The sequence below is a fragment of the Epinephelus fuscoguttatus genome, linkage group LG22 (genome assembly GCF_011397635.1).
Source record: "Epinephelus fuscoguttatus linkage group LG22, E.fuscoguttatus.final_Chr_v1".
Taxonomy (NCBI): domain Eukaryota; kingdom Metazoa; phylum Chordata; class Actinopteri; order Perciformes; family Serranidae; genus Epinephelus; species Epinephelus fuscoguttatus.
The window spans coordinates 22,430,884-22,455,444 of NC_064773.1; the positions used below are offsets into that span (position 1 = coordinate 22,430,884).

Genomic DNA, 24,561 nt, shown 5'->3' on the forward strand with positions numbered 1-24,561 from the left:
GCATCGTCTGGCAGCCAGGTGAGTTGGTTCATTAGTGTAATGAACCAAATGCCACATGTGGGAGTGTTTTGGATTTAAACCAAATGACAGAGGGGAACCAAATGACAGAGGAAATTTGGACGAGCTGGTGTCCCGGGTTTGTTCTAAAACCATCTCAACAAAAAGAGGGAATATGACCAACTTAACTGCACACCTTTATTTCTCTTTAAAAGGGTGTATTGCATCAATATGCCTTTATTATCATTATATAAGTTTAAAAAATGGTCTAAAAACAGCAAAATTACAACAATAATAAAACTGGTCTTAAAAGCACAATATTGCGCAATATAAGTGCTTATCGCAATAATTTCTGACGCAGTTAATCGCCCAGCAAAATTTGTTATCGTGACAGACCTAACCTTTGTAGCCTGATGACCCCAAATCAAAGCTGGGAGACCTCTGGTTTGTTTAGGCTAACTCAGTTAGCTTTAGCCTGGTCCACAGCTGGTAACTAGCTTTTTCAGTCTGGCAGCTCTGTGGTGAAGAATAATCGGGAGACGTTGCGATAACATTTGCTTATTTCTTCTGTGCAGCAAACACAAAACAAGGTCCTCTTTGACAGTCATGATACTGAAACCTGAGCTTTATGCTGACTACTGTAGCTCAGTGGTGTAGTGGAGGGTATACTCAGGTATACGGGGTATACCCACTACTTCTTCTATCCAGTAACAGTATATCCACCTATCAGCAAAACAGCCATTGTAATATATAGGAGAGTATTCCCCCTTCCTCATCGGTACCCTACCTATCTACCTAGTAGTACACCTACCTCATCAACTACCACTACACATCTGCTGTAGCTTCAAAAAAGCATGGCTTCACTGTGTCTTGTACCTGCCGCCCCAGTTGTAGTACTATGTCACCTACACATGTAACCTGTCTTAAAGGGTAAGGCTTGGGCGGTAACATTAATCATGGAAAATGAGAACCATGCAGCCAAGCAGCAACAAATCTGTAGCGTGACGTGTTTGACATCCTGTGATGCGACTATTGCACATGCCCACATCACAGTATTGATGCTGAAACGCTATATCGTGCATCTCTATCATAAAGATATAGATTGATGTTATATAAAATGGCATTAGCCTTGTTAGGAAGTGTTATATAACATGTCCCCAGATGTCAGAGCTAGACTGCTATACTTTATGTAGTCCAAATAGCTGAGACAGCCAGTCTTACTGACTGACAAATTTTAAATTCAAATCATGAAGTTCTCAGTAATCAGATAATTAGCCGGTCAGCCATTCTCTCGTTATACTAACACTGGGAACTCCATCTTGTGTTGTGCAGAGCAGTGTAAGGTTGATGATTTATAACAGCAACCACAGTAGACACAAACACAATGGAGATGTAAATTATGCAAGGGATTTAGCATAAAACTGCACTGTAGTGTATCTGCACTCCCAGTGTGTCTAAAATAACCAGAGTGGGAATATATGGATGTGTAATTCTATAATTTTCATCTGTTTCTCAGCCCCCGCCATGCTACACACCAAGATTTAAGATTAGTACTCCGAGGACACAGTTTCCTTGAGTGATAACCTTGCGATGGCCCTGTAATTATTATAGTAATGGATGTAAAAACAGAGAGATATATCAACCAGAATGCTGAACTGACCCTCCTTCTGGTGATAAAATGGCAAAGGGTAGTGCTGGTGGAAGTCACCTCGTGTAATTATATGAGCAGGCCTAATGTGCTAAGCTTTTATCGCTCCCTTTCTCTGTTTCCCCTCAGCTCTTCCTTGCCTTTATTCTTGTTCCCTTTCACTCCTACCTCTAAACGTCACTGTCCTTCTCTGCCCTTATGTTTTGCCTTGGTTTTATCCTTGGCGTGGTTGATATCTCTAGCTTTGTCTATCTGTGTTACAATACAATTTTTCTGTCGATGTCCGTCCTGGACCTTCCATGCTACTGTGTGTACGTGTAGTTAGTCTTTCAATATTTCTACATCGTACTGTGTAATAGAAATGTTCTGCTGTAATTGGGTTCATAGGTTTTACAGCGACTAGTTCCACAATATTTGGGAGAACTAGATGTGTGTGTATGTGTGTGTGAGAGGCTATCCTGTTTGAGGTCGTGTATTGAAGGTCACTGCGGGGGAACAGGCCAGGCTTTGTGCACTACAGTGACTTGCTGATCAATACAGTGTCCTAGCTGCTGCCCTATTTCACACTGGGTAGAGGGGCACACACATGAAGGCTACACACAAACATGCAGCAGCAGCAGCAGCAGAATAACTGACAGCTAATGGAATCAGAGATGAATTGCAATAGGTCTATAATGCTATGCAGTGTTGTTCTTCGCAATAACTACATGGACTACCGGTGCTGGGAAACCACCCGGAATAACAAGTACATCCCAGTAGTGTATATCAAACAGACACCAGGAAATATCTTATTCCCCACTGACAGATATGTAAAAAAAAAAATGTATTAAAAATTCAGAGATACTGTGTCAATTTAAAATCCCATAGTCCACCCACATAAGTTGCCTGATTAGGCCTCTTATCAAACACTGTGGGTGACTACAGGCTGTAATTAATTGACAGCTCTGTCCTCTTAGAGCAAGACTTTATACACCACCATTATTGTTATTACTTCATTGAGTTTATAAATGTCACATAATTTCCTTCACAGCTCATTTCACATTTTTGTCTTGTCATAGCAGGAAAAAAAAATAGGCGTTACAGATAGCATTAACAATGTCTCAGTTCGTTTCACCTGCCGGCGAGCCAAGACAGTGAGCCAGCATGCCTGCTCCCTGAAACCCAACCCGCTAAATGGAATTCAGCCATTATTAATTGTATTACTCACACCTGTGCTGTTCCTACTTTGACATTTTCAAAATGTCTTCTGTGAAAAAGAGCAATTAGCCAGAGTGACTGCAAACACCTGAGTGGGTGTGCGGGGTGTGGTGTGCTTGAATGGAGTGCCTTGCTAAAAAGCAAGCTGCCACTGTAGCTGTTGTTCTAGCTTTAGCTTTAAATTTGACTTTGAAAGTTTTTTCTTGACTTTGGAAAGACTGTTTAAAGTTCCCATGAAATGAAAAATACAGCTTCCCAGTTTTAATCTTGTGTTCCTGTGGTAACTGACCATTTATCCTTTGTTATATGCCAAATATATGTTATAAAAGATCTTTTCTCTTTCCGTAAAACCAGGGAAAATGGGGTCAAGTGTTTGATAACTCATCCTGCACTCAGGGGCGTTTACAAAAGTCCACTCAAATGAGACTTTGGGTTACTAGTTAGCCAAACTGGTCATATAAAACTGCACTTCGTTGTTTGTGAGTTGTAGTAGTTACAAACTAAAAATGCAATATGGAGAGAGATAAGAGACGTGTGTTTGTATATCAATGAGCAAAACCTTTCTTTTCAGCTCCAAAACAAAGTTGCTGAGGTCTAATTCATTCATCTTGTTCTCCTCCAAATCTAACAGCTAGGAAGGTGTGTGTGGAACCAACAATCCATTCAGCCGTTGGGGTGTAATGATCCATCAAAGTGCATCGATATATCGATTAAATGATCCAGTATCATCGATGCAAAGTGAAAACATCAATCTATATCGTCATCTTTAGGACACACTTTTATTTTGAAAGTCTGTGTCACCATCAAACAGTGGCAGACAGATGGTAAGCAGACAAGAGAAAGACGATGAGGATAACGTTATTTACAAAGGAATAAATCAGCAGTGTGGAAATGTTTTGGATTTCGGAGAAAATACAACTAAACAGACGGAGCACATGCTGTATGTAAACGATGCAGTTACGAGATATTAGCTGACATTAGCTGCTCTGTTTCAATAATGTTGGGCTGAAAAAAGTGCACGCAGGCTGGAATTTAATCATGATGTTGTGTCGGGAGATGCAGTGACTTGAGTATAAGAGGAGAGAGGAAAAATGTCCGCTAGCCGCATGCTTAAGCTCGTAATAAGTAGCAAACAACAATTGTATTGTCCATGAACCTTGACAGTTATTACTGAGCTGAATATGATACTTGTGTTAAACAATGTTGTTATTAATCCATGTTTCATGGCTGTTGGGAGATGTTTGCCTTCAGGGCTTTGAGCCAGATAACCATGAAGTTTATGAAAAAGATTGTGGTTTAGGACCTTAAGAAAGGTCTCTCTGTTAGAAAGCCTTGAAGGCTAACTATCCCATGTGCTGTTTTATGTGTGTTTGTGGAGTCAGTTTAAAGTGAACTTTACTTCCCAATTACTTACATTATGTGTTTCTATCCTTTATGGCCAAAAGTAAAAAAGAAAGGGGTGGCAGCTTCTTCTGTAACCGATTGTGTCATGTGGACATATAATATCGTCTCATATTGATTGCAGGCCCCTGAATGGCATTGTGGCAGAGTTTGTAATATTGGCAAATATAATATCATCATCCAAAGAATCAATATAGTATTGTATCGTGATGAAACTGGTGAGTTACACCCTGACTCAGCAGCAGACTCTGCTGTAGCTAAACTCTAAGTCCGCCCACTTTATAGCAGTCCAATCAAATGTAAAGGATTTGATTTAAATCACTCTTGTAACTGTACACTGTTCAAATATTCCATTTTACTGGGAAATCCATCACAGTATGGTAAAGCTCAGGATACTCTAATGAAAGTTTCACTAGGAGCAAGTTTCACTTTTAACAAATGCACATAAAGCAAGACTCAGTCAAGGTAGACTCATTTTAAAATTTACAGTTAATGACACATTGTAAATTTTTTAATGCAGGTACTATGAGGTACCAATAAGGTCAGCATTGTGTGATTTAAAAATTCACACTCAAAGGCTTTTTTGTTGAAGAAATTGATTTTACTTCTTCTCGTGTGTGTGTGTGTGTGTGTGTTGAAATTGTAGAAAGAAGGCCTTGCTCCTCTATTTTTTATCGGTTGACACCAAAATCTGATATTTGCTTTAATATTTCAGAGTGCAAAAATTGTTTCTTTTGTCACACGCAATTATAGCAGCCTTGGAAATATCTCACTATAATGCAACATTCAGGCTTTTTCAGTTTCTGCAATAAGACAAAACCCAGAAAAGCATCTACAAATTGCACTTTATGAGTCTTTAAGTAAAAAAAAGGTGAGGATGACGGTGTAGTTTAGTCCTATACTGTGTCTTTGAAGACAAAACAGAACAAACAAACTTGTTAAAGGCTTTGTGAGATATTCATTCAGAAGTAATATACATAAGAAATGGATTTCAGTAATTGATGGGCCACATATTGTGTGCCTGTAGTGTCTGGAGAGTTCGTATACAGCAGAAAAATGGATGTAAATGAAAAGTCTTCATTTCATATTCTCGGAGATAATTCTGCAAGTGATTGAGCTTTCTGTGGGACTCTGCCTCATCACTGATTGCTTGTGCACTGATGATGATTCATTCTCCACCTAACAGCTACAGGACATGCTGCATGGTAATGACTAAATCTCGCTCAGTGAGGAAGCAGTCTTTTCTGCTGTAGGTGAGCTCTGTACGAGAGGATTTCAAGCTTTTTAGGCAAAATGGGTCCTGACAGCTCAGACGCAGAGGTATCTGTAATTGGGATGTTTGAGTTTGTGGAGAAGAATGTCGGTGCAGATATATCATTTTACATTGGTTTCTCTCACTGTACTCTCGTCTCTGTCCCAGTTCTTGCATTTTAATTTTGTTGTACTCTCATGAGTTTAGCCAAGTGTGTGACAATGCAGCAGGTGGCCACGTGTGAAGAGGGTAGGTGCTCAGTTTTTTGACCAGGCAGCTTGTCCATGACTTACTGTTTGGGTTCTGTTGCAGCACATTTAAAGAAGACAGGATGTAAGCAGCACCTCAATGATTGACATCAACTGTTGCAAAGATTGTAAGGCTTCTGACATTGTCCAGAAAAAAATTGCACAGTGTTGACTGGTGCTTACATCAGTTGTTCTCCCTTGGAAAGCACTTGGCTCCCAATGGCAACAGGAGACTCCAGTCTTGACCAGATATCTATGATGTAATGAAATCTATAATGTCATTACAGCTCTCCAAACAAGCAGATGCTATCCACCCTGCTGACACAACATTGGATTACTGGACATTGTTTATCTAGATTATTTATCGCATGTTCCTCTCCCACATAAATATTTCAGCACACACACACACACACACACATATACACAGTGACATAGACTTGCTGTGAGGGAGCCTGGCTCGATGCCATGTGACCAAAAGATCAGCTAAGACAGTATGGCAGAGAAAGAGTGGTTTTGTTTAGATGTCACAGGGAGGGCTGTGAAGTTTGAGATTTAGCCATGAAGCTAACAAAATGTTGTGGAGGGGTGAAGTGAAACAAGTGGGTGAAATCTAGGTCACCTAAAGATATCAGGGCCAGAGTGAAAGAGAGGAAAGACAAAAGAAGACAAATACAGTACTTACTCTTTGTTCTTTACAGTATAATTATTAGAAAATACAAAGTAAAATGTAGAATCTGACTGGGAAAAAAAATAAACTCGTTGGATACATTATCAATATCCAGGTCAGATATGTGCTAATTTGACACTGTAATTCCCTTGAAACACTTGTGGAGAACCCAAATGTTGTGAACTTTACACTTGCAGATTGAGGACAGTATCAACAGTCTGGTGTGATCAGCTGTCTGTAGATATGCAACAAGTTTCATTTGTGAGAGAACATGATGTCTCTCAGTTAACAACATGATGTTGTTATCTGTATTAAACAGAGAGAAAGGAGGTTAGATAAAACATGTATCCATATTGCCAGTTACAGTTTGGATTTTCTCAAACTCCCCATTTGCCAACTCTGTCTTTTTTAACCTGTCTTCTATTTTTCACGGTCAGTTTCTTGAATGGTGGGCTAACATCTGCAGATCGGCTCGCGGCCACAAAACTCAACTTTCCTTTCTGCTCGAGTCAACCAGAGTTGTGGCAAACACTGCAGAGAATGGGAACAATGGAAGGCCAATGTGAAGCAGCTGATTCTCCCTCTCTCTTTCACTCTCTCTCTCTGAACCCCCCGTGCCCCCACCTTTCTTTAATGAAAGGAGCCATTGTCTCTGGCCTGGATTGAACAACTCACACAGTACTTTTCCTTTGAGGTCTTAAAAACTTTGCCTGCTTAGATGAAAAGCGATTCGCCTAGCTTGCGTATTTACAGTACTCGTACGCACTCATGCAACACTCCTGCACACAAATATGAACATGCACAAACCCAAACGCAACAGATATGTAACACATGACCACGCTAATGAACACAACCACTCAAATAAACTCATACTGACACATGAACATGCATAATGTGTGTGCGTCTGACAGCTCCAGTGTGCTCTGAAACCTCAGATTCCAGGCCCTCTTAGTCTGCTGGCCACCCAGCAAAGCCCCACCTCTCCCTACCTCAGCTGCCCTCCTTCTCTTTTTACTGAGTGTCTAACACACTCACACCAGCTCTGGTCACTGACCATCACTCTCAGTGTGTGTGGAGGCCTTTCAGAGCAGTTCTCATTTTGCTGGTGACCAGTTAGCACCGAGGAACCTGTCCTTGGCCTCTGCTTTGTCTCTGGATGAGGCATGTGAGCATGGAGCATATACCTAAGTTGCCAGGTTTGGAGGGTTTTGAAGAGGTTTGAGGTCATCAGGTAGCAGAGGGTGCTAAGCAAACTGGACCGGACCAGGAGAACACGTAGCCATGGCGCAGTTTCAAGAAAGAACCAAGGCGGCCACTCTGCCGTCCCGTTCCTGCGCGAGTGTCCCAGGGACTAGCCGAATGCAGAGACGGATGGCTTTGTGCAAGCTGGACGACTGCACCTTTGACAGCTTTGAGCTGCTTTATAGTGGAGCTATCGATAAGATCAAAAGCCACAAAAGTAACCTCAACCTCAGTAAGTTTGTCAGCTTCAAAATCAGGAATTTATGGGCAAGTTGAACCCAACCATATTGCACTGTAAAGTCGAATAAGATACTGTAATTTGTCTGTTTTATATACAACTTGTGTATGAAATGTCTAAATCGTCAGTGATCAACTGTGTTTATAAATCATGATAAACTTGCCACATCTCTTGCCACGTCTAGGCGCCATCTTACTCCCCCGCAGTTCTCATACAACTGAGGTTTCATCCAGTAACTACAATTAGACTAACGGCAGAAGGTTACCAGCGGAAACACTGGTCTGTTTTTGCAACTTAATTCGACTCTCAGCGCCGCTTGCTCAACGGAGTAGCTTCAGTCTACATTTCCCTTTGCTGTCTGTGACATGGCAGCCCTCAGTGTTGATAGGCTATTTATTCCTGATGTGTGACCCATCAGACATTGAGCGAGGCTACAGAGTGGTGACTGCATCAGAGCCAAAGTAGTGGTAGCACTGTTTACAACAGAGGTGGTACTCTAAACTTCTGTTTTCACTTTATCAGCCCCAGGGAGTTATATACAAGATAGTCAAGTCTAGGCTCTATGTGTGAGATAACCTCGAGCCTACTGAGGTTAAAATTTGTCAACACAAATACGATTCACACATTCAGCCAAGTCTCAGCAAGTTGTTAACCCAAAGTCACCTCTGTCCAATGAAAAATAGCAACTTTGCCACAGTGGTGAATCATGACCTCAGACACTGCAGTCCACTCAGCTGAATGTTGAAACTAGTGCAAAGTGCCTTGAGGAGTTGGTCTGTGTCTGGATGCTGGTTCCAAGAGAACATTAATCAAGAATGTACAATGTTAATTATATAACTTGAGGGAGCGTGTAAGATGTGTAAGATTTAGGGGGATTTAGTGGTATATAGCAGTGAGGACTGGACATTGCAACTAGCTGAAACTTTTGCTGGTTGGAATTCCTACAGTGGTCATTGTTCAGGAGGTTTTACAGTGAGTCTTATGAACAAATGGCCCTATCTAGAGCCAGTGTTCAGGTTGTCTGTTCTGGGCTACTGTAGAAACATAGCGGTGAACATGGCAATCTCCATGGACAAGGACCCGCTCCCTATGTAGATATAAACAGCTCATTTTAAGGTAACAGAAACACAATGGCTCTTATTTTCAGGTGATTGTACACAAAGAAAAAATACTTATAATACTATATTCCATGCCAGTGTATCCCCCTGAATCCCACACACTGGACTATAACTCAATTTCACCGAATGTTACCTCTATTTTTTGTCATAGTGTTGGTTTTGAAAATTGCTGTGTCATGTAGAAGATAGAAAGGAAGTCTCTCATGTGACACTCAGCCATGGTGGTTGTTGCATGCTTGTGTCACCTCAAGTTCACCAAGGCTCCACAACATTTCCCCAACTTTTGGTTGTAGGTCTTGGGTTCAATAACAAACAAAGATGATGGCAAAATACAATCCGAGTGCCATTATTTTAAATGATATCTGAAAACTCACCTTTCATAATTTTTTATTTGCTTTAACCTCTGCACAGTGTCTTATCTGCAACTACAACATTTTCATCACTCGTCTTTAACCTTACCTGATCTGAATGTGCTGTGTTACCCAAAGCAAACAAGATCTCATTAGCTCCTCTTGGCTTCAGTCGCCCCCTCATACTGCAATTAAATGCCCTCAACATCAGAAGTGTTTGCTGTTGCTGTCTAACCTGTATTAGCAGATTATAATGTGTGTAACTCTTATCAGATATATTTTTTTTTTTGGCATTCTTTATCATGGCAGTGATGGTTAGTGCCATTACAGGTGACACGCCCTGGCATGGCATTTAGCTAATCCACTATCTGTGTGACTGATAAATGGTGTCGTTACCTGCCTTCATACTGGCCAAAGGGACCCTGTGACATGGTAACCCGGGATAAAGATTTATATATAGATGACGGCAATCCAATTTTAGCAGCAGAACGGACGTGTTGACAGTATTATTAATATGCTATCTGATGGAGGGGGGCCTCTGTGGAACAGGAAAACGATCGTACTCTATCTGTCTCTGTGTCTGACACACATAACGTATTGTTCCATGCTGTGCTGCATCACACACTTACAGTTGCATATATAACACTTTTGGAATGAGGCTTCTGTTTCTGGTGTTAGAAAGGAAGGAAACTATGGAGAGGAAAAGGGTGGAGAAAGGGTAAAGGAGTTGTAGAGATGCCTGTACATAGAAATAATTGCATAGGGTGGAAGGAAGGACTAACATACAGGGGTAGGAAATTGGGGGAAAGGAAGGGAGTGGCAGAATGTATAGGTTAAAGAGGGTAAACAGTGGACAGGATCAGAGGCTTTAAAGCATGGACATCTACAAATATGAACACAGTAAGTCTATTATTCACTCTTGAGAACAGCAAGAATTTGTAATACAATTATGTGACTGTAAATCACAAAATGGGACTGCAATAGAAAATAATGCTGCATCCATGCATGCGGCATGAATTTTAGTTGTCGTTCTTAAAGTTCAAGCAATCGTCTATTGCTGCTTTTTGGAAAAACCAACAAATGGACTGCTGCGACTTAAATTAGCGCAATTAATCTTTGAAACTTCTCTGTGTCTGTCAACTAAAGATTGAAGCATCTTAAAGCTGCATCACTCAATATTTTTATATTAACAATAGAAAGATGATGACATGTTATTTGAAAGGGGATGCTTTGGTGTCAGACCCACAGAGAATTATCACTTGGGTCTTTACAAAGACGTATTGTACTGTCAAGCTTATTGTCTTGTTTTAGTGGCCTGCAGCTTTACTGTTTTGGTTCAGACTTACCACTTCAACCTACATCAGCCTTGTTCCCACCTGCATTTTCAACAGTCCCAAGTCCACAGTCATCAAGAGATTTACATTCACTATAATCTCGCCTTTAAAGACAGTCCATTGACTATCTAACAGATACAGCCGATTACCTAACATGTTATATACTAGATTGCAACAGCTATGTTCCTCTGATGTAATCAAGAGAACATAATTAAATCAGGAAGGCTCGAGAAAGCTACAATTGATTTCTCATTATCTTGTCGTCTGAGTGTAGGTATAAAGATACCCTGCATTCACTGTTCTGGGCACAAAGTCTGAGCTCTGAGCCTGAGGATGTGCCTTCTCTATAGAGAATAAACTCTCGTGTGCAAAGCTATTCAGCCTTACTTGCTGACTCCCAAGCAGATTGGCTAAAAATTGCCACAACATTACCTTTCCCGGTAAAAGAAGTGTAATGAATTTCTAATACAAATTTGGCAATACTGTTACAGCCACCCCAGAAACAAATAACTCATATCAACCTGACTTTTGTTGTCACCCCTACTGAAATCTTAACAGTCAAACAATCCCAGGGTTCATTTCCGGAATTGTTGTGCATGCGCATTACTTAGCAGCAAGCTAGCTTGAGAGATTGAAACGTACATTCAGCGGCTGGTTATTTTCTAGTTACTTTGTTTTTGTTGGATGGAAAGATGACAAGAACGTGGATGTTGCAAGTAGTGGCAGTAAGACTCATTCCACTGCATAAAAACACAATCTCAAACTTCCTGAAACACCCCCCAAAGGTAAGCCCTCTGTGGCCGCAGAGGTTGGCTGTAGCCCTACACCGGCTTCACAAGCAAAACTGTGTTTTAGTCATGAACAGCAGGCTACAAGCAACAAAGAACTAATGAAGCTTGTGGCTGGTTATGCGGTGGATGAAATGTTGCCTATCTCCATGATTCTTTCTCTTTGTCTTTGACCCTTTGTCTTTCAGACAGATTCTTGGGAAAATACTGGTCAAAGGCATCAGAAGTCTCCAAGGCCAAAAATAATTTTGAGCTATCTAGCCTTAGCTGTGCACACGGGAGATTACCTTTTTGAGTTGAAAGTTCGCAATCACCAGTTTTTTGTGTAACATAAAAGTTATATACAAGTAGTGTGTGATGAATTACTGTTGGCCTGGAATAATAAATAAGGGAAGAATTTAACATTTGAAAAATGTGCCAAGTAATGAGCAGTTTCATTTTTTGAGTAGCAAGCCCAATGATATGATTCCAACCAGTTCTATAGTTGTCAATTACAGTGAGGAGATATCATCAGAGGAAGTGAAACTTTCAATCAGAATATTCACTCTTATGACCCTTAGTCACATTGGGATCCCTGCTATAGTGAATTAAGAAATTGAAAATAAACTATTGCCTATTTTTCTGGAGACACCCTGGAATGCCCTCAAGGAGTTCTTGGTGTCCCCAGACTCCTGGTTGAGAACCACTGGAACAGATAATGTTTACAGTGTATTGTGCTGTCCCCAAGTACCTCTCTGAGTATCACTGTGTTCCTGTCTCTCTTGATTCTCATTTATAACCAGTAGTAAGTCTATTTTAGGCACTTTGTTTGACAGAAAGGCCAAAATGTTAAGTAATCTTGTCTTTCAAGTGAGACTTTCAAGTCTCATCTATTGCTGTTAAGCAGTACATTCAGTACATCGTACAGCACTGATCTAGTTCTGCCTACACCACCCAGGGTGCATCACTGCTGTTGTTAGTCATTTGTCTAATAGGTTTACAGTTGCCTGTGGATCTCCTGGCACAGGGCAACCCAACCAGTCTTAAGCTGCTTAGCAACCTTTGGCCGGCCTCTTGCTTGCTCTTACGCACCCACTCTCTCTGTCTTGTTTACATACATAACGCTGTATCATAAACACATTCTTAGGTTAGCAAATAGGGAGACAGGCAGCGCTGAGCTGGTGGAGGGGTGAAAGTGTATGAGAGGAGTCATGTTACATAGATGAAGTAAGAGAGGAAAGACTTGGTGTAAGGGTTTCCTCTCCCAGTGCATAAAGTTTTCTAAGTGGCGACCAGAATATGTCTTACTGCTCTTACACCAGAAATGCACAATGAGATTATACTATACTAAGCTAAGTGGATTGCTATACGTGGGAAACAGAGATCCAGTGTATGTTTTCCTAGTTAGAGCACCCAGTGTTGTTGCCGATGCTTTGGCTGCAGGAGGTGCTTCCACTGAATGTTTTATTAGTGTTAATGGGAAGAGATAAAGGACAAGTGAGATATGAGATTGGGTGATGAGAAAGAGAAACTGGCAGCTGAACTCTGGTAATATGAATCCTCTGCTGTCTGCGTGATGAAATGATCTCAGGAAGAAGAGGAGGGGATCAGGTGATATACATTGTGTAACTATGCTTTTATCACTTTCCTCCCTTTCCCTTCAAAGTTTAAGGGTACCACTAGGTCAGGTGATGTTTCTGGGTTTTAGGTTGGAGAGATGTTGATCTTGATGTTGAGTTTCACCACTTTGCTTTTAGTACCATGTAGTGTTGTCATGCTGTACAGTTTCCTGTTAATCCTCAGTATGATAGTGTTTCCAATAAAGTGGTACAACAGCAAGTTCTGTTCCTAAGGAGAGTCTGCTGGCAATAAAAAAGCAGGTTCAGGTTTTTCTATATATGAGGATGCAAATATGTGTGTTTGGAGAAGGATTAAAAATATGCTTTAGGGCTGCTGTGGTAACAGAATTTCTCCTGTGTTGATTAAGGTTGGCTCAACTGCGTGAAATGCAAATCACATTTATCCTAATTTTAGTGCTTTATAAATAAGCTTTTTGTCAGGTTACTATGAGGTATAGTGTTGCTTTTTAAATGACAAAGATGACACAGTTTTAAAACAAAGTAATATTTCCATTTTTGAATGCAGAACACAGAAGGGCAATGAGATACAGTGTTTTACAGAAAGGGCAGACCTGTTGGTCTTAGTGGGTTCAGTATTCATTTCTTCTCCATTGTTGTTGTTTGTCAGCGATTTGACGGTTGGTCTTTGGGGTACTTGTACCGCCCTTCTTTTACTGTGATTGGACAGCTGGGTAAAAATGACAGTGCCGAGCCACTGCAGCATTTCACTCGAAGTTGAATATTTTTTAACTCTCAGAAAGCAGAAAAAAATGGCAAACATGCAGTGCTCAGCGCAGAAACAAAAAAAAAGTGCAACACACTCAGTGCTGTGTTGCACTGCTGGCAAGGCCCCAATCACACAGAAAGAAATTTGCAGGTTGCAAAATGTGAGGGGCACCACACTGCCTTTTTTTTGTTTGTTTTTTTAAATTGAATGCCACTAGTAAAAAAACTAAACAAAAATGCTTGCTGTGCCTTTTATTGTTGCCAGGCAACCACCCCATGACGTCCTAACACTAACCGTCCTGTGTAATTAATCTACTGTTTTGTTTCCTCAGTCATTAGTATCTAGTCCCTAATCTGTTCAGGCAGAGGGTACTTGCTGTAGCTCTGGTCGAAGCTGAGAGGCTGTCAATAAATAGTTTGTTGGGCACAGGGAGACGGAGATCTGTGTGGGTACATACATGAGACCTTAAAAAAGAGGGTAGGTCATGGGGAGTACCACCAGTTGGTCCAGGAGCTTCTCCTCAATGAGGGAATGAATGTCTCGGGGGCAGTTTGACAGCCAACTGTCTATCGTCTTGCCATGTAGCTCTGGGTAACCAGCAACCGCCACCACCAGTTTCTCCTCCATTGTTTACCGACTGTAAACATGTTGTCGTGACCACCACAGATTGCCCGCCTCTCAAATTTTCTGATGGGACAATTGGCAAAAAGATAACTAAAAAAGAGAGGACGTGGGGTTGAAGTTTTTTCAACTGAAGGAGTTCAGAGCGCTCTGGCAAAAACACCAGGCGCCCAGAGTGCAGAAATGTGAGGTGCCTCGCAACGCACATTATGTGTGATTACATGATCGACGCCTAATGAAACAAAGAGGAAACATGAACATAGCGGTTATGATGGTTGCTTGCCATCTGCTGCAGTTGACTTGTCATTAGCGCTGTATTGCAATATTGCATTATTGCTGCGCTTTTACCACGTTCTTGTTTTTGTGCCGTATTCTGTGGGTACATAAATGTATACATTGATTCGTTCATCTCTGCACGTGTACATGCTTTTATTGCCTCCTCTCCTCCAATATTTATGTGTCCCTTTAGTCAGGGACAATAGACTGAGAGGAAACACTGCTGATGTTGTACCCCAGGCGTAGAAAGCCCTGATACCTGAAACCTCTTAATGCGAGCAGCTGACTGACAAGGAGGAAGAGTGGAGTGGACGTGAAGGTGAAGGTGAAGGAGATAGCTTGAGGGAGATAAAACAAGAGAAACACATATGCTTAGACGCCTTTCGTCTAAAACATCAGTTTTCCCATAATGTTTTATAGATTAGATTGTCTGCGGGTAGTTTATCTGAAATAGTGGATGAAATGTTCCACAAAGAGTTCAAATTTCCCCCTTTCATTCTCATCAGATGCCTTTTCCATGACCCTGAATGTGTGCGCGGAGCTCTTCAGGTTGCACTGTTTTCATATAAAAACATTGAGATACTGATCTCCAGCATTTGTGTTGTGTTTTCCAGAGGAGGAGCTGAGGAAGCTGCGGGAAGAGACCAATGTGGACTCTCTGCGGCAGGAGCTAGAGCGAGAGCGAAGCAAAAGGATAGACCTGGAGCAGAAGATGAATGAGGTGCTGAAGACCAGGTAAGACATTAAGACAGCGAGTCAAGTGCATGACGTGAGCGACGGGAGATGAGGATGGGGAAGTTAAAATGAGGGAATGACAGGAAATGGTGACACTGCACTTTATGACATTTAAGCTCAGCAGAGTTTATCATAGGTCAAGTCAGATGGTGTGTGTGTACGTGTGGGGGTGTCTGTCAGTCCCAATGCTACCCAAGGTTTCGTTTATAAATAGAGGCCTCAGCGGCTTGGTAGGCGGGGAATTCCATAAGGAGGTGTGTTTGTGTGTGTGTGTGTGTGTGTGTTTTAAGGGAGACGGAAAGAGAGAAAAAACAGAAACGAGTCATGTGCCGGTCCGCATCGCCAAGTGTACTCTGTGACACAGTAGCTATGCTGGTGTCAGGAAAAGCCTGCGCCTCTTGGCACCAAGGGAGCCACCCTTAGACCCAGGGTGTGTATGTGCGGCTCTGCGCGTCTGTGTGATGAGATGATGCTCCTGGGCCTGCCAATGGGAAATTCCACTGGAGCTCTCCAAGTGATTATCGGCACAGAAACACGACCTCAAGAATGCCAGACAGTTCAGGATTTTGTAAGAGGTAATCCGATGCAACATGACCTGGGAGTTTTCTCCAGTTAATCCTTTGTCAGCAGTATCCAGGAGAGAAGTAGGTGCCCTTTTTTTGTGGCTACTATCCAACTGTTGGTGACCAGGGCAGTAGAGCTCAGTGGCCAGAATTCAACACACTCTGGTTTCACTGAAGCTTTGAGGTGTGAAAATGCAGCGAGAGCCTCTAAATGATCTTGTTTGTGAGTGCAACATTTTAGCTACAGACGGGTGACAATTCTGCATCTTTATCTGACATTTTTGTAGAGCAAGGAGGAATGAGAAAATAATTGACAGATTAATCAGATTATGATGACTCCTGTCAATCAAGCCAGCACTTTCTTTGAATGACTTTGTGAACTGTTTTTGAAGTTGACACCAAGGCAGGCTACACAAGAAATTCACCAACCACTAATGCTTTATTTTATAGGTCCACAATTACAGATTAGTTTATCAGTGCTTTCCAGAAAACCAATTGGAAATTATCACAAGGGCTGGGTATCAGTACCCAAATAACTCAGTACCAAGTAGTACTGAAACTTCTCCAGTCAAACAATACCTGCATACAGGGCGTAAAATTAACTTTTTATCTCATCTGCCATTGGCTAGTGACCTCCAAAAATTTACCAGCCAAATAAAAAAATCATGCCTTGTTTGACTAAAAATAATTACCTTACATTTTTAGTATGAAAATCCAACTTTAGCATCACTTAAAGACGTTAACTCAAACTCAACAGTTCTCACCAATTTTATAGTGACTGAAGAGCTAAACACTTACTTGCAGAGCCACTCTAAGTCCACCATCAGCCTTCCCTTCTTTCCGAAGGCGCAAATGGTCCTAAACATGGTCATCATTTTTCTTTTCGTTGGGTCGGGTATTGCCGTCACTGACTTTACCAGAGGGGTTGAGTTAACAGGTTGAGAGGCTTTCAGGCAATCACTGTGGCATCTAGACCTCTCGTGGTCTTTAATACTTTCTAAAACGAAGGAATTTTGCCTCTGTGTTTCTTTGGCGCCCTTGCGGCAAAGGCTGCAGCTCATTGTGTTGGTTTGGGGGTTGTAAGTCAGCCATGACCGCAGCAGGCCAGCCTCGTCTAGTTTCCATTTTTCAATAAAACGGTATACGACATTTGTACTCCGTTTAACTGTCTGTTCTTCTTGTCCAAGTTCAACATGTTCATCTTCGTTTTTCCTCTTTTCTGGCGGTGGCTTCACACCAGGAATGTGTTGCCACATCTTGCTCAGAGGTTACCATAGAGTGCCCCAGGAAACAAGTTCCGGTAGCTGACATCATGCGTTCCCGGCACAAGTACAGTAAGCCACAATGGTCAAAATAGTCTGACACAGCTGACAGAAATGGTCGAAGCACATATAAAAACCCACATGCAATTTAACATTTTCCATCGGCCACTGGCAGGTGTGTGTATTTGTCTTACACGCCAAACTCATGTTTTACCTGCCATTGGCGCTTGGTGGGTGTTACTTTTACGAAACCCCCCCTCCAAATATTTGTATGGTTTTACTTGCAGCCAGTCACTGCAAGCATTCTTTAATTTAATGCGTCATGTAATTGGCCCACTACCGCACAAACTGAAACCCATTCAGCCTGTATCATGGTGAGGTCAATCATAGTGTATAGTATTTGTATTGTTTGTATTTAACGGAATTGTTCGTACAGTTATCTAATAAATATTGGGTGATGAGGAGTGTTTTTGGCATTTTATGCAACTGAATACTTTCATTCACATGATGCAATGTAGATGAAACAAAAACAAGTTATCAAATTAAGGAGTGTATTGATATCTTTATCCCCTAAGACAGTGGATTCCATCTGGTCCAGCCACGGGGTCCAGATTTCTCCTTAGTCATAGGTTCAAGGGCCACACAGTTCAATACATTCAGCATCATACTTTAATTTGGCCATGCTGTCAAGCTAGTTTGCTGTCTGTAAAGTACCTGATGTTAGTCACTCTACAGCAGGAAATGGCACTTCAAAATAAGAGCTCTGTGCTGGAAATTCCCTACACTTAAAAATAAAATGATTTTTTCAAACTTGACACCTTTGTGAAACACTTGCGGCCCTTTAAGAATGGACACGTGACCCACTTTTCGACTGTGACCCAACAGTTGGGAACCACTGCCCTAATAGGTACTGGTATTGGTACTCGTGTTGTAATTTTTTAAATGATTACCAGCACTAATTATTAAGTAATGTGGTGCTAATCAAAGAGGGAATGGACGGACCATTTTCAATAAAAATGGTTTCGAAAAGTGTTGCAAGTAGCTGAACATGCAGAAATGAAAAATTTGTGTACAGACAAATTATTCAACATACTGTAGGCCTATATGAAGAGCATGTTTGTACTGATAGATGAATAATGAATTGATACTGACCTCTGTGTTACCCATTATTAGTTCCGTATTACAAAGTTCTTTCGGGGAAACTTCTAGGAAACCACCAATCCATTAAAATGAAACATCACCAACTGATTTCTCAAAGCTCTAACCTTCAGGGAAAAAGAATTGCTTTGTTTTTCTGAGAATATCAACACAGTATTTATTTTTTGAGCAAGCATTTCTTGGCCATTAGCATGAAACATGAAGACCGCTAAAGCATTAATGATGAAAGGGCATCAAGCTTGCCAAAGCCAATAACCTCTAGGCATGTTGTTTCACACATCTGAAATATAGAATTAGCTTGAGTCAAATCAGATAGAAGTGTAAAACTAATGTGTGAGGACATTGTTTCACTCTGTTCTGTTTTTATTGGCACCTGCTATGAGATTGCAACAGTGAGATTATTGAAGCAGATTGAGACTGAAATTGTTTCTCTTCATTCTGTCTCGATCCCCAGATGTGTCTAACCATAAACTGACTGAGACATGCCGGCAGTGGGACTCCAGCTGACAATAGAGAAGTGAGACTAACACTTGACAAATCTTTCCTCTTCTCTCTCTCTCCGCCTCAGGCTGGAGGACTCTCCGCCACAGCCTCCCCGGAAACAGCAGTCGCCCTCAAACAATGGAACAGGTAAGACCCTGGAGAGGGAGTGTGAGAGAGTGGGGGCGGAGGGTGAGTGGGAGTTCAGGGGGACTGACAGGAAATGAGTTTGGGAAGGAAGACTTTGACGTCTTCCAAGTGTGGGAGTAAATCAAGACGACTGTTTGTGTTTGTGCGTGTGTTAGTGTGCGTGTGCGCATGCGTGCAGGGGAGGCGGGGATGTAGGATGTGTGCGGTGGAGTGCTCGACAGGAACAGAACAGTGTTAAACAGAGTCGGAAATGTTCCTGGGTTATTGTAGGACATGCACAAGTGTGTGTTCAGCAGCACACACACTTATAAATGGTGATTCCTGGTGTGCGATTAGTTGTATCAAGAGAGCGAGCAACAACAAACAACTTTAATGTATCACCCACTATTCTACAAAGGAGGTTAATTGATGTCATCATTACAGATCTGCGCTGCCAGTGTCACTGCCATAAGGATGTCTGTGTATGTGTGTGTGTATTTTTAAAATATGTCAGTGAGGGTAGACAGGAGCTCATTAATGCAGCATTAGTCAGACAGTATTACTGAAATGTGTGTGTTTGGGTGTGTGTTTTTGGGCTGAATAACAGCTATGACAGTCGCAGTCATAGTTTGACTTCCATAGACCCAGTGACGTGTGTGTGTGTGTGTGTGTGTGTGTGTGTGTGTGTGTGTGTGTGTGTGTGTGGTTTCAGAGAGCGAAAGGGAGGGAGAGGGGCTAATTTTGGAAAATGGGTTATGATTGTAGATCACTTCATCTAGGGCAGACATGCCTGCGCTCTAGCTAGTGTCGGAGGGGTGTGCGGGTGTCAGTGTTTTTTCAGGGTGGATTAAGAGTGTGTGTGTTTGGGCTCGTGTGTGTGGATAAAAGGACAGAGCGAGGGTAATCTGTTAGGTAAAGGAGAGGATAAACAGAGTAATTTGGGCTGATGGGACCGTGGTAACTGTGTAAACTACAAATTAAAATGGCTTCATACAGAATGTCATCGTCAGCAGAAAAACACTCACGTTCATAATAAATCTGCAGCAGAAAAACAAGAGATTTAACTTTGCCATAATGACTTTATCTTTTTTTTTTAATGTGTGTATATATCCTCTGAGAGACGCAGAGTGCATTCACACTCACAGCCACCTACTGTAGCTGCTCATTACAGCCACAGTAAATAAGTGTACTTAATAGTTAAACCAGAGCAGCTAATGTACTGTTCTTTGCTCAGGTGCACTTCAGCATTAGTAATTGACCGTTTGCTAAGCCCCGCCCAGCCCCTTAGACGATGGCTACAGACAGGATCTATATGTGTTTACGGGAATGCCTCCCTCACTGTATTCACAGCCTCCTAAGTGGAAACTTTCTGAAAGATCCAAGTTCGTGGCCTTGTGTGCACGACTTCCCATGTCGTAAACAAAAGCGCTCGACTGAGAGAGAAGACTGAGACTAAAGCTACATGTCCCTGGCAAAACCCTGCATCCTCAACAGTAGAAGGACATAGAAGTAGAGAAATGAAAATGTAATAATGTCAGTTTGTATGTCAGCCATTGAAAGAACAGAGGAACCACTGTGCTGCTTAACACAAGGGTTACATGTATACACTAAAGGTATACTACGCACTCATACAAAAGTTGTCCCTCTTCATCATCACTTAGAAGTGTGTGGTGGTCTAATTATCTGCAGAGACTCTGCCCTCTGCCTGTATTTTTTATTTTACTTGTTGTCTTGGGCACAGCGTGCAGCAGAGGTAGCGACTGGACCCTGAGCTGTGCCCATCCCAGTGAGAGCTGTGAAAATTGCTGACAGAGCGCTGGCAAAATGCAAATATAGCCAGGTGAAACACCAAATGGACAAAGCTTGGTCCAAAATGAGTGAAGCTCGAGTTGGCTTTCACTTTCACCATCGCTGCTAATACTGTTTACAAACAGTAAAAGAGAATTGCTGCATAGAATACCTGTAATGTTTATATGTTCACACTGTGCTTCACTTTAAAAGAGAAAAGGATTTTAGAATGAGGAATAACTAATGAGTTTGGCAAAACTAATAGTTTAATTAAATACATCCAACTTGTTAGATGTATCTAATTGGCTGGAGAGTAAACTTCCCCAAATGAAATAGAGCACAGCTGCTGACATTACTCTAAACTCTAATATACTGGTATCTTGGCTCCTATGCAATTCATGTTCCAGTCCTCAACAGGTATTCTTCAAACATAATGACATAGTTTGCTGATGACACAACCCTTGCCTTTGGAAATAAGGCTACAGGTCAGAAGGTATTTCCCCAGTTAGCCAGGTATGCTAACGTTTACAGCTTCAGTACAGCAGATAAACACACTGTGTAATCTGGTCCTTGTACAACTGCTTTATACCTCTGCCCTCCGAACTCTTGAGAAGCACATCTTTTTTTGAGATGCCAGGACAGCCCGAAGCACACAGCTCCAACAAACTTAGCTTAGTTTAGCGAAAGATAAATTGTGCTCAACTCAACGCAGTTATGCTCAACATCAGTTACAGAGATTGATGGAGTCTTCCGTCCATACTCTGCATTCATTTAGTCTATATTTGTGCATGCTTTCTGAGATGCCACGGAGCAGTACCACCGTAGGCAGTGTAGTGTAGTGTCGAGATACAACGGAGACGAAAAAGAAATTTAAGTAAGGCATAATGGAGCAAATTGGTAATATGTAGTGAAACTAGTGAAAGGAATTCACCATTCACATGCCAGGTTGTATATAAAAGCTGCACAGACCTCTACCATTGCCTCGTTTGTCATCTGCCCTCTAGTGCCATTTATTGGCTGTATCTATGCCATTGTAAAGAACACATGGAAGTATGACGTTTGAAATGGACATATCTATTTTTGTACATAAAGTCAGTATGAATGAGTCTTAAAACTGTCCCCAGTGAGTTTTCCCTCCTGGGTTAAAGTGGCCAATGTGGGTCCCAAAACAAGCCATACTAATTATATTACCACACAGCCATCTGTATGTGAACAACACATTATTGTTGGTGAAGGGATTTGAAAAATGTGTGCCTGTGGTAAAACAGTACAAGTTGTTGTAAATTGCTACTGTGTGGTGAACCAAACCTAACGAAGGCACCATTCGCACACCCGTTTGCTCTGTTTAGCAGACAAACAGCAGAAGGAGGTGTGGAGCTCGCGGCTGCAGAAGTGGCTGTACGAGCGCTTCGGGGTTTACATCGAAGACTTTCGTTTCCAGCCGGAGGAGAGCACCGTGGAGGCCGAGGAACCGCTAAGTGCTAAAAGGTGGGTGAGAGCTGCTCTGGAATAGAACATGAAGTGCCCGTCCTCGGGTATTGATTCTACAGTTGTTCAAAGAGATGTGGAGTCAGACAGCTCGACAGCAGCTGGGGAGCACTAAAGGTGTGCAGCCAAACAACAGTTGTCTTGGATTGTGTCACCTTAAGCCCGGATTTCTTTCACAGTTATTGCTTCCATTTCAGACCATGAATGTACACTGTAGATAATAACAAAACTGTATCCTGCTGTATATACCTTTGACAGATGCTACTGCACTGCAGCTAACTTTTGTTGTAGTTTATTGGTTGCTAGATTAAATGTATTCAGATCAGATATTACTTTGCAGGGAGAAAGCAGAGAGGAAGTTGGAGGCACTTTTCAAATGTATTTTCTCTGTTCCCTCTTTTTCTCCTGCTTTGAAAAGGCGAATGACTCATGCCAGGCTTGTGAAGTGTCATCACCTCCCCTCGCTCAGAAAGCAGCTTTTTCTTTGTGAACCTGTGTGTTTATACGTAAGCATCTGCGTGTTCTGACCTTCACTCTTTTGTGTTTTCCATCCAGGTTAACAGAAAATATGAGGCGACTCAGTGAGTACTCAAAACACACACACAAATAAATAGAAAAGTATAATATAAGTGCAGTTAAAATATCGACCTCGGTGCCATACTGTACTGTTCCTAAAGAAATATTTTGTACATTTTTCTGTGCCTTAAGATCAGTATTGACAGGCAGAAAACGGAGTAAAACAGGCACAGTGACAATATGTAGTTGTCCCAAACTACACTAAATACATCCCTCTACTCTTTATTTTCCAGAGCGAGGAGCCAGACCTGTCACCAACTTTTTAAGGAACCTCTCCGCCTTATCTAATTGGCACTCTGTCTACACCTCAGCTATTGCCTTCATTGTGAGTGTGCACCTTTGTTATGAGTAATTGCTAAGACATCACTCTATTATGTTGAACTGTGTGCTGTTGATTAAGCTCAAAGTTTTAATAGACTAAAAAGTGAGATCTTTAAATTGACTGATGAACCCATTTGGTTGTACATGACAGTGAAGTGAAATGAATGGCAAAGTAATTTCTGCTCAACAGTGACAGATTGCAGTGGTTCTGTCAGGGGCCGCAGGGGGTTAATCAGATCTTCATTAATGTCCACAGTCAGTGATTACGCCAAATTATCTTCAACCTATCGATTTTGGCCATGCCAAGGCTATCTCAGGCCCACATAGACGCAACGTATCTTTCTTTTTTTTAACGTGTTTGTTCACATACAAACTATGTTTTACGTCACTAAAAACAAACCTCTAGTAACAGTCCATGCATTGGATTTTTTTCAGAAAAACTTATTCAGTGTTGCCATGTCAACAGGGAAAAGACAGTTTTTGGATTAAGATGTAAGAGTGTGTGCCCTTATCTCCTTTACTAATGAGGCCACATTTCGTGCAACGGTAGACATAGCCGAAATTATGCTGGCTCTACTCATGCTGACAGGACTTTTTACAGGTTTACACTAAATGTACAGTGATTCTTCCACTGTATTTAGGAAGAGATGCATCAGAATGCAGTACTGAGGTCACTGCTTTAGGTTGCCTTCTGATTATAGCTGTTTTCAGGCTCCAACATCTTCTTCTTCTTCTTTGCAAGGCATTAGGGTTAAGGTTATACTGCTGCCTGTAAGTTTTCATGATGACAGGTTTTATTTTATTTTATTTTTTATAACAGTGTGTGTGGATGGGATTTTTTTCCTGAATAAAAGAGGTAAAACACTGTTTACCAAAAAATAAATAAATGAATAAATAAAAACAGTATCAGTGTAAACTCGACCGTAGTATTTTGAGATGATCCTGCTCTAATGTTGACTGACAGGTGGCTCTAATAACGTCTTCCCCCGGCATTATATCGTCCAGAATTAAATGCTTCAAGTCAGTGTCGTAAATCATCATTAAAGGGAATAATTTTGTTCATCTTGTCATAAATTTCTCTCATGCATTAAGTCTCACAGTTTTCTTGAGTTAAGGTCTGGTGTATAAAACTTTATTATGGACTGAAATAATTTTCTGTCTTCAGTTTTATTAGTCTGACCCATGGACTGTATAATAAAGATGGACAATATGGACAGTTTCCCAAAAGTGAAGCCAAAACATGTCGATCGCCCCCTGGTGGCTGGCTGCAGTATAGCTCATAAACCCCGCCCCCTCCATGTTAGTGAATGGGCCATGGGGCAAACTAAAAACTCAAAGTAAAAGTCAATTAACTTTTTC

General features: G+C 41.5%; 1 protein-coding gene across 4 annotated transcripts in view; it reads left to right on the forward strand.

Moving 5' to 3' along the window:
- gramd4a (GRAM domain containing 4a) overlaps positions 1-24,561 on the forward strand; it is a 64,911-nt gene that overhangs the window by 28,465 nt on the left and 11,885 nt on the right. For 2 of the 4 annotated variants that reach the window (XM_049567326.1, XM_049567328.1), the window contains exons 4-8: positions 15,317-15,437; positions 18,989-19,050; positions 22,167-22,305; positions 22,861-22,886; positions 23,115-23,206. In XM_049567326.1, the coding sequence (XP_049423283.1) occupies positions 15,317-15,437; positions 18,989-19,050; positions 22,167-22,305; positions 22,861-22,886; positions 23,115-23,206 (440 nt within the window). The remainder of the gene's footprint in view (positions 1-15,316; positions 15,438-18,988; positions 19,051-22,166; positions 22,306-22,860; positions 22,887-23,114; positions 23,207-24,561) is intronic. The other 2 variants (XM_049567327.1, XM_049567329.1) reach the window with 1 other exon arrangement.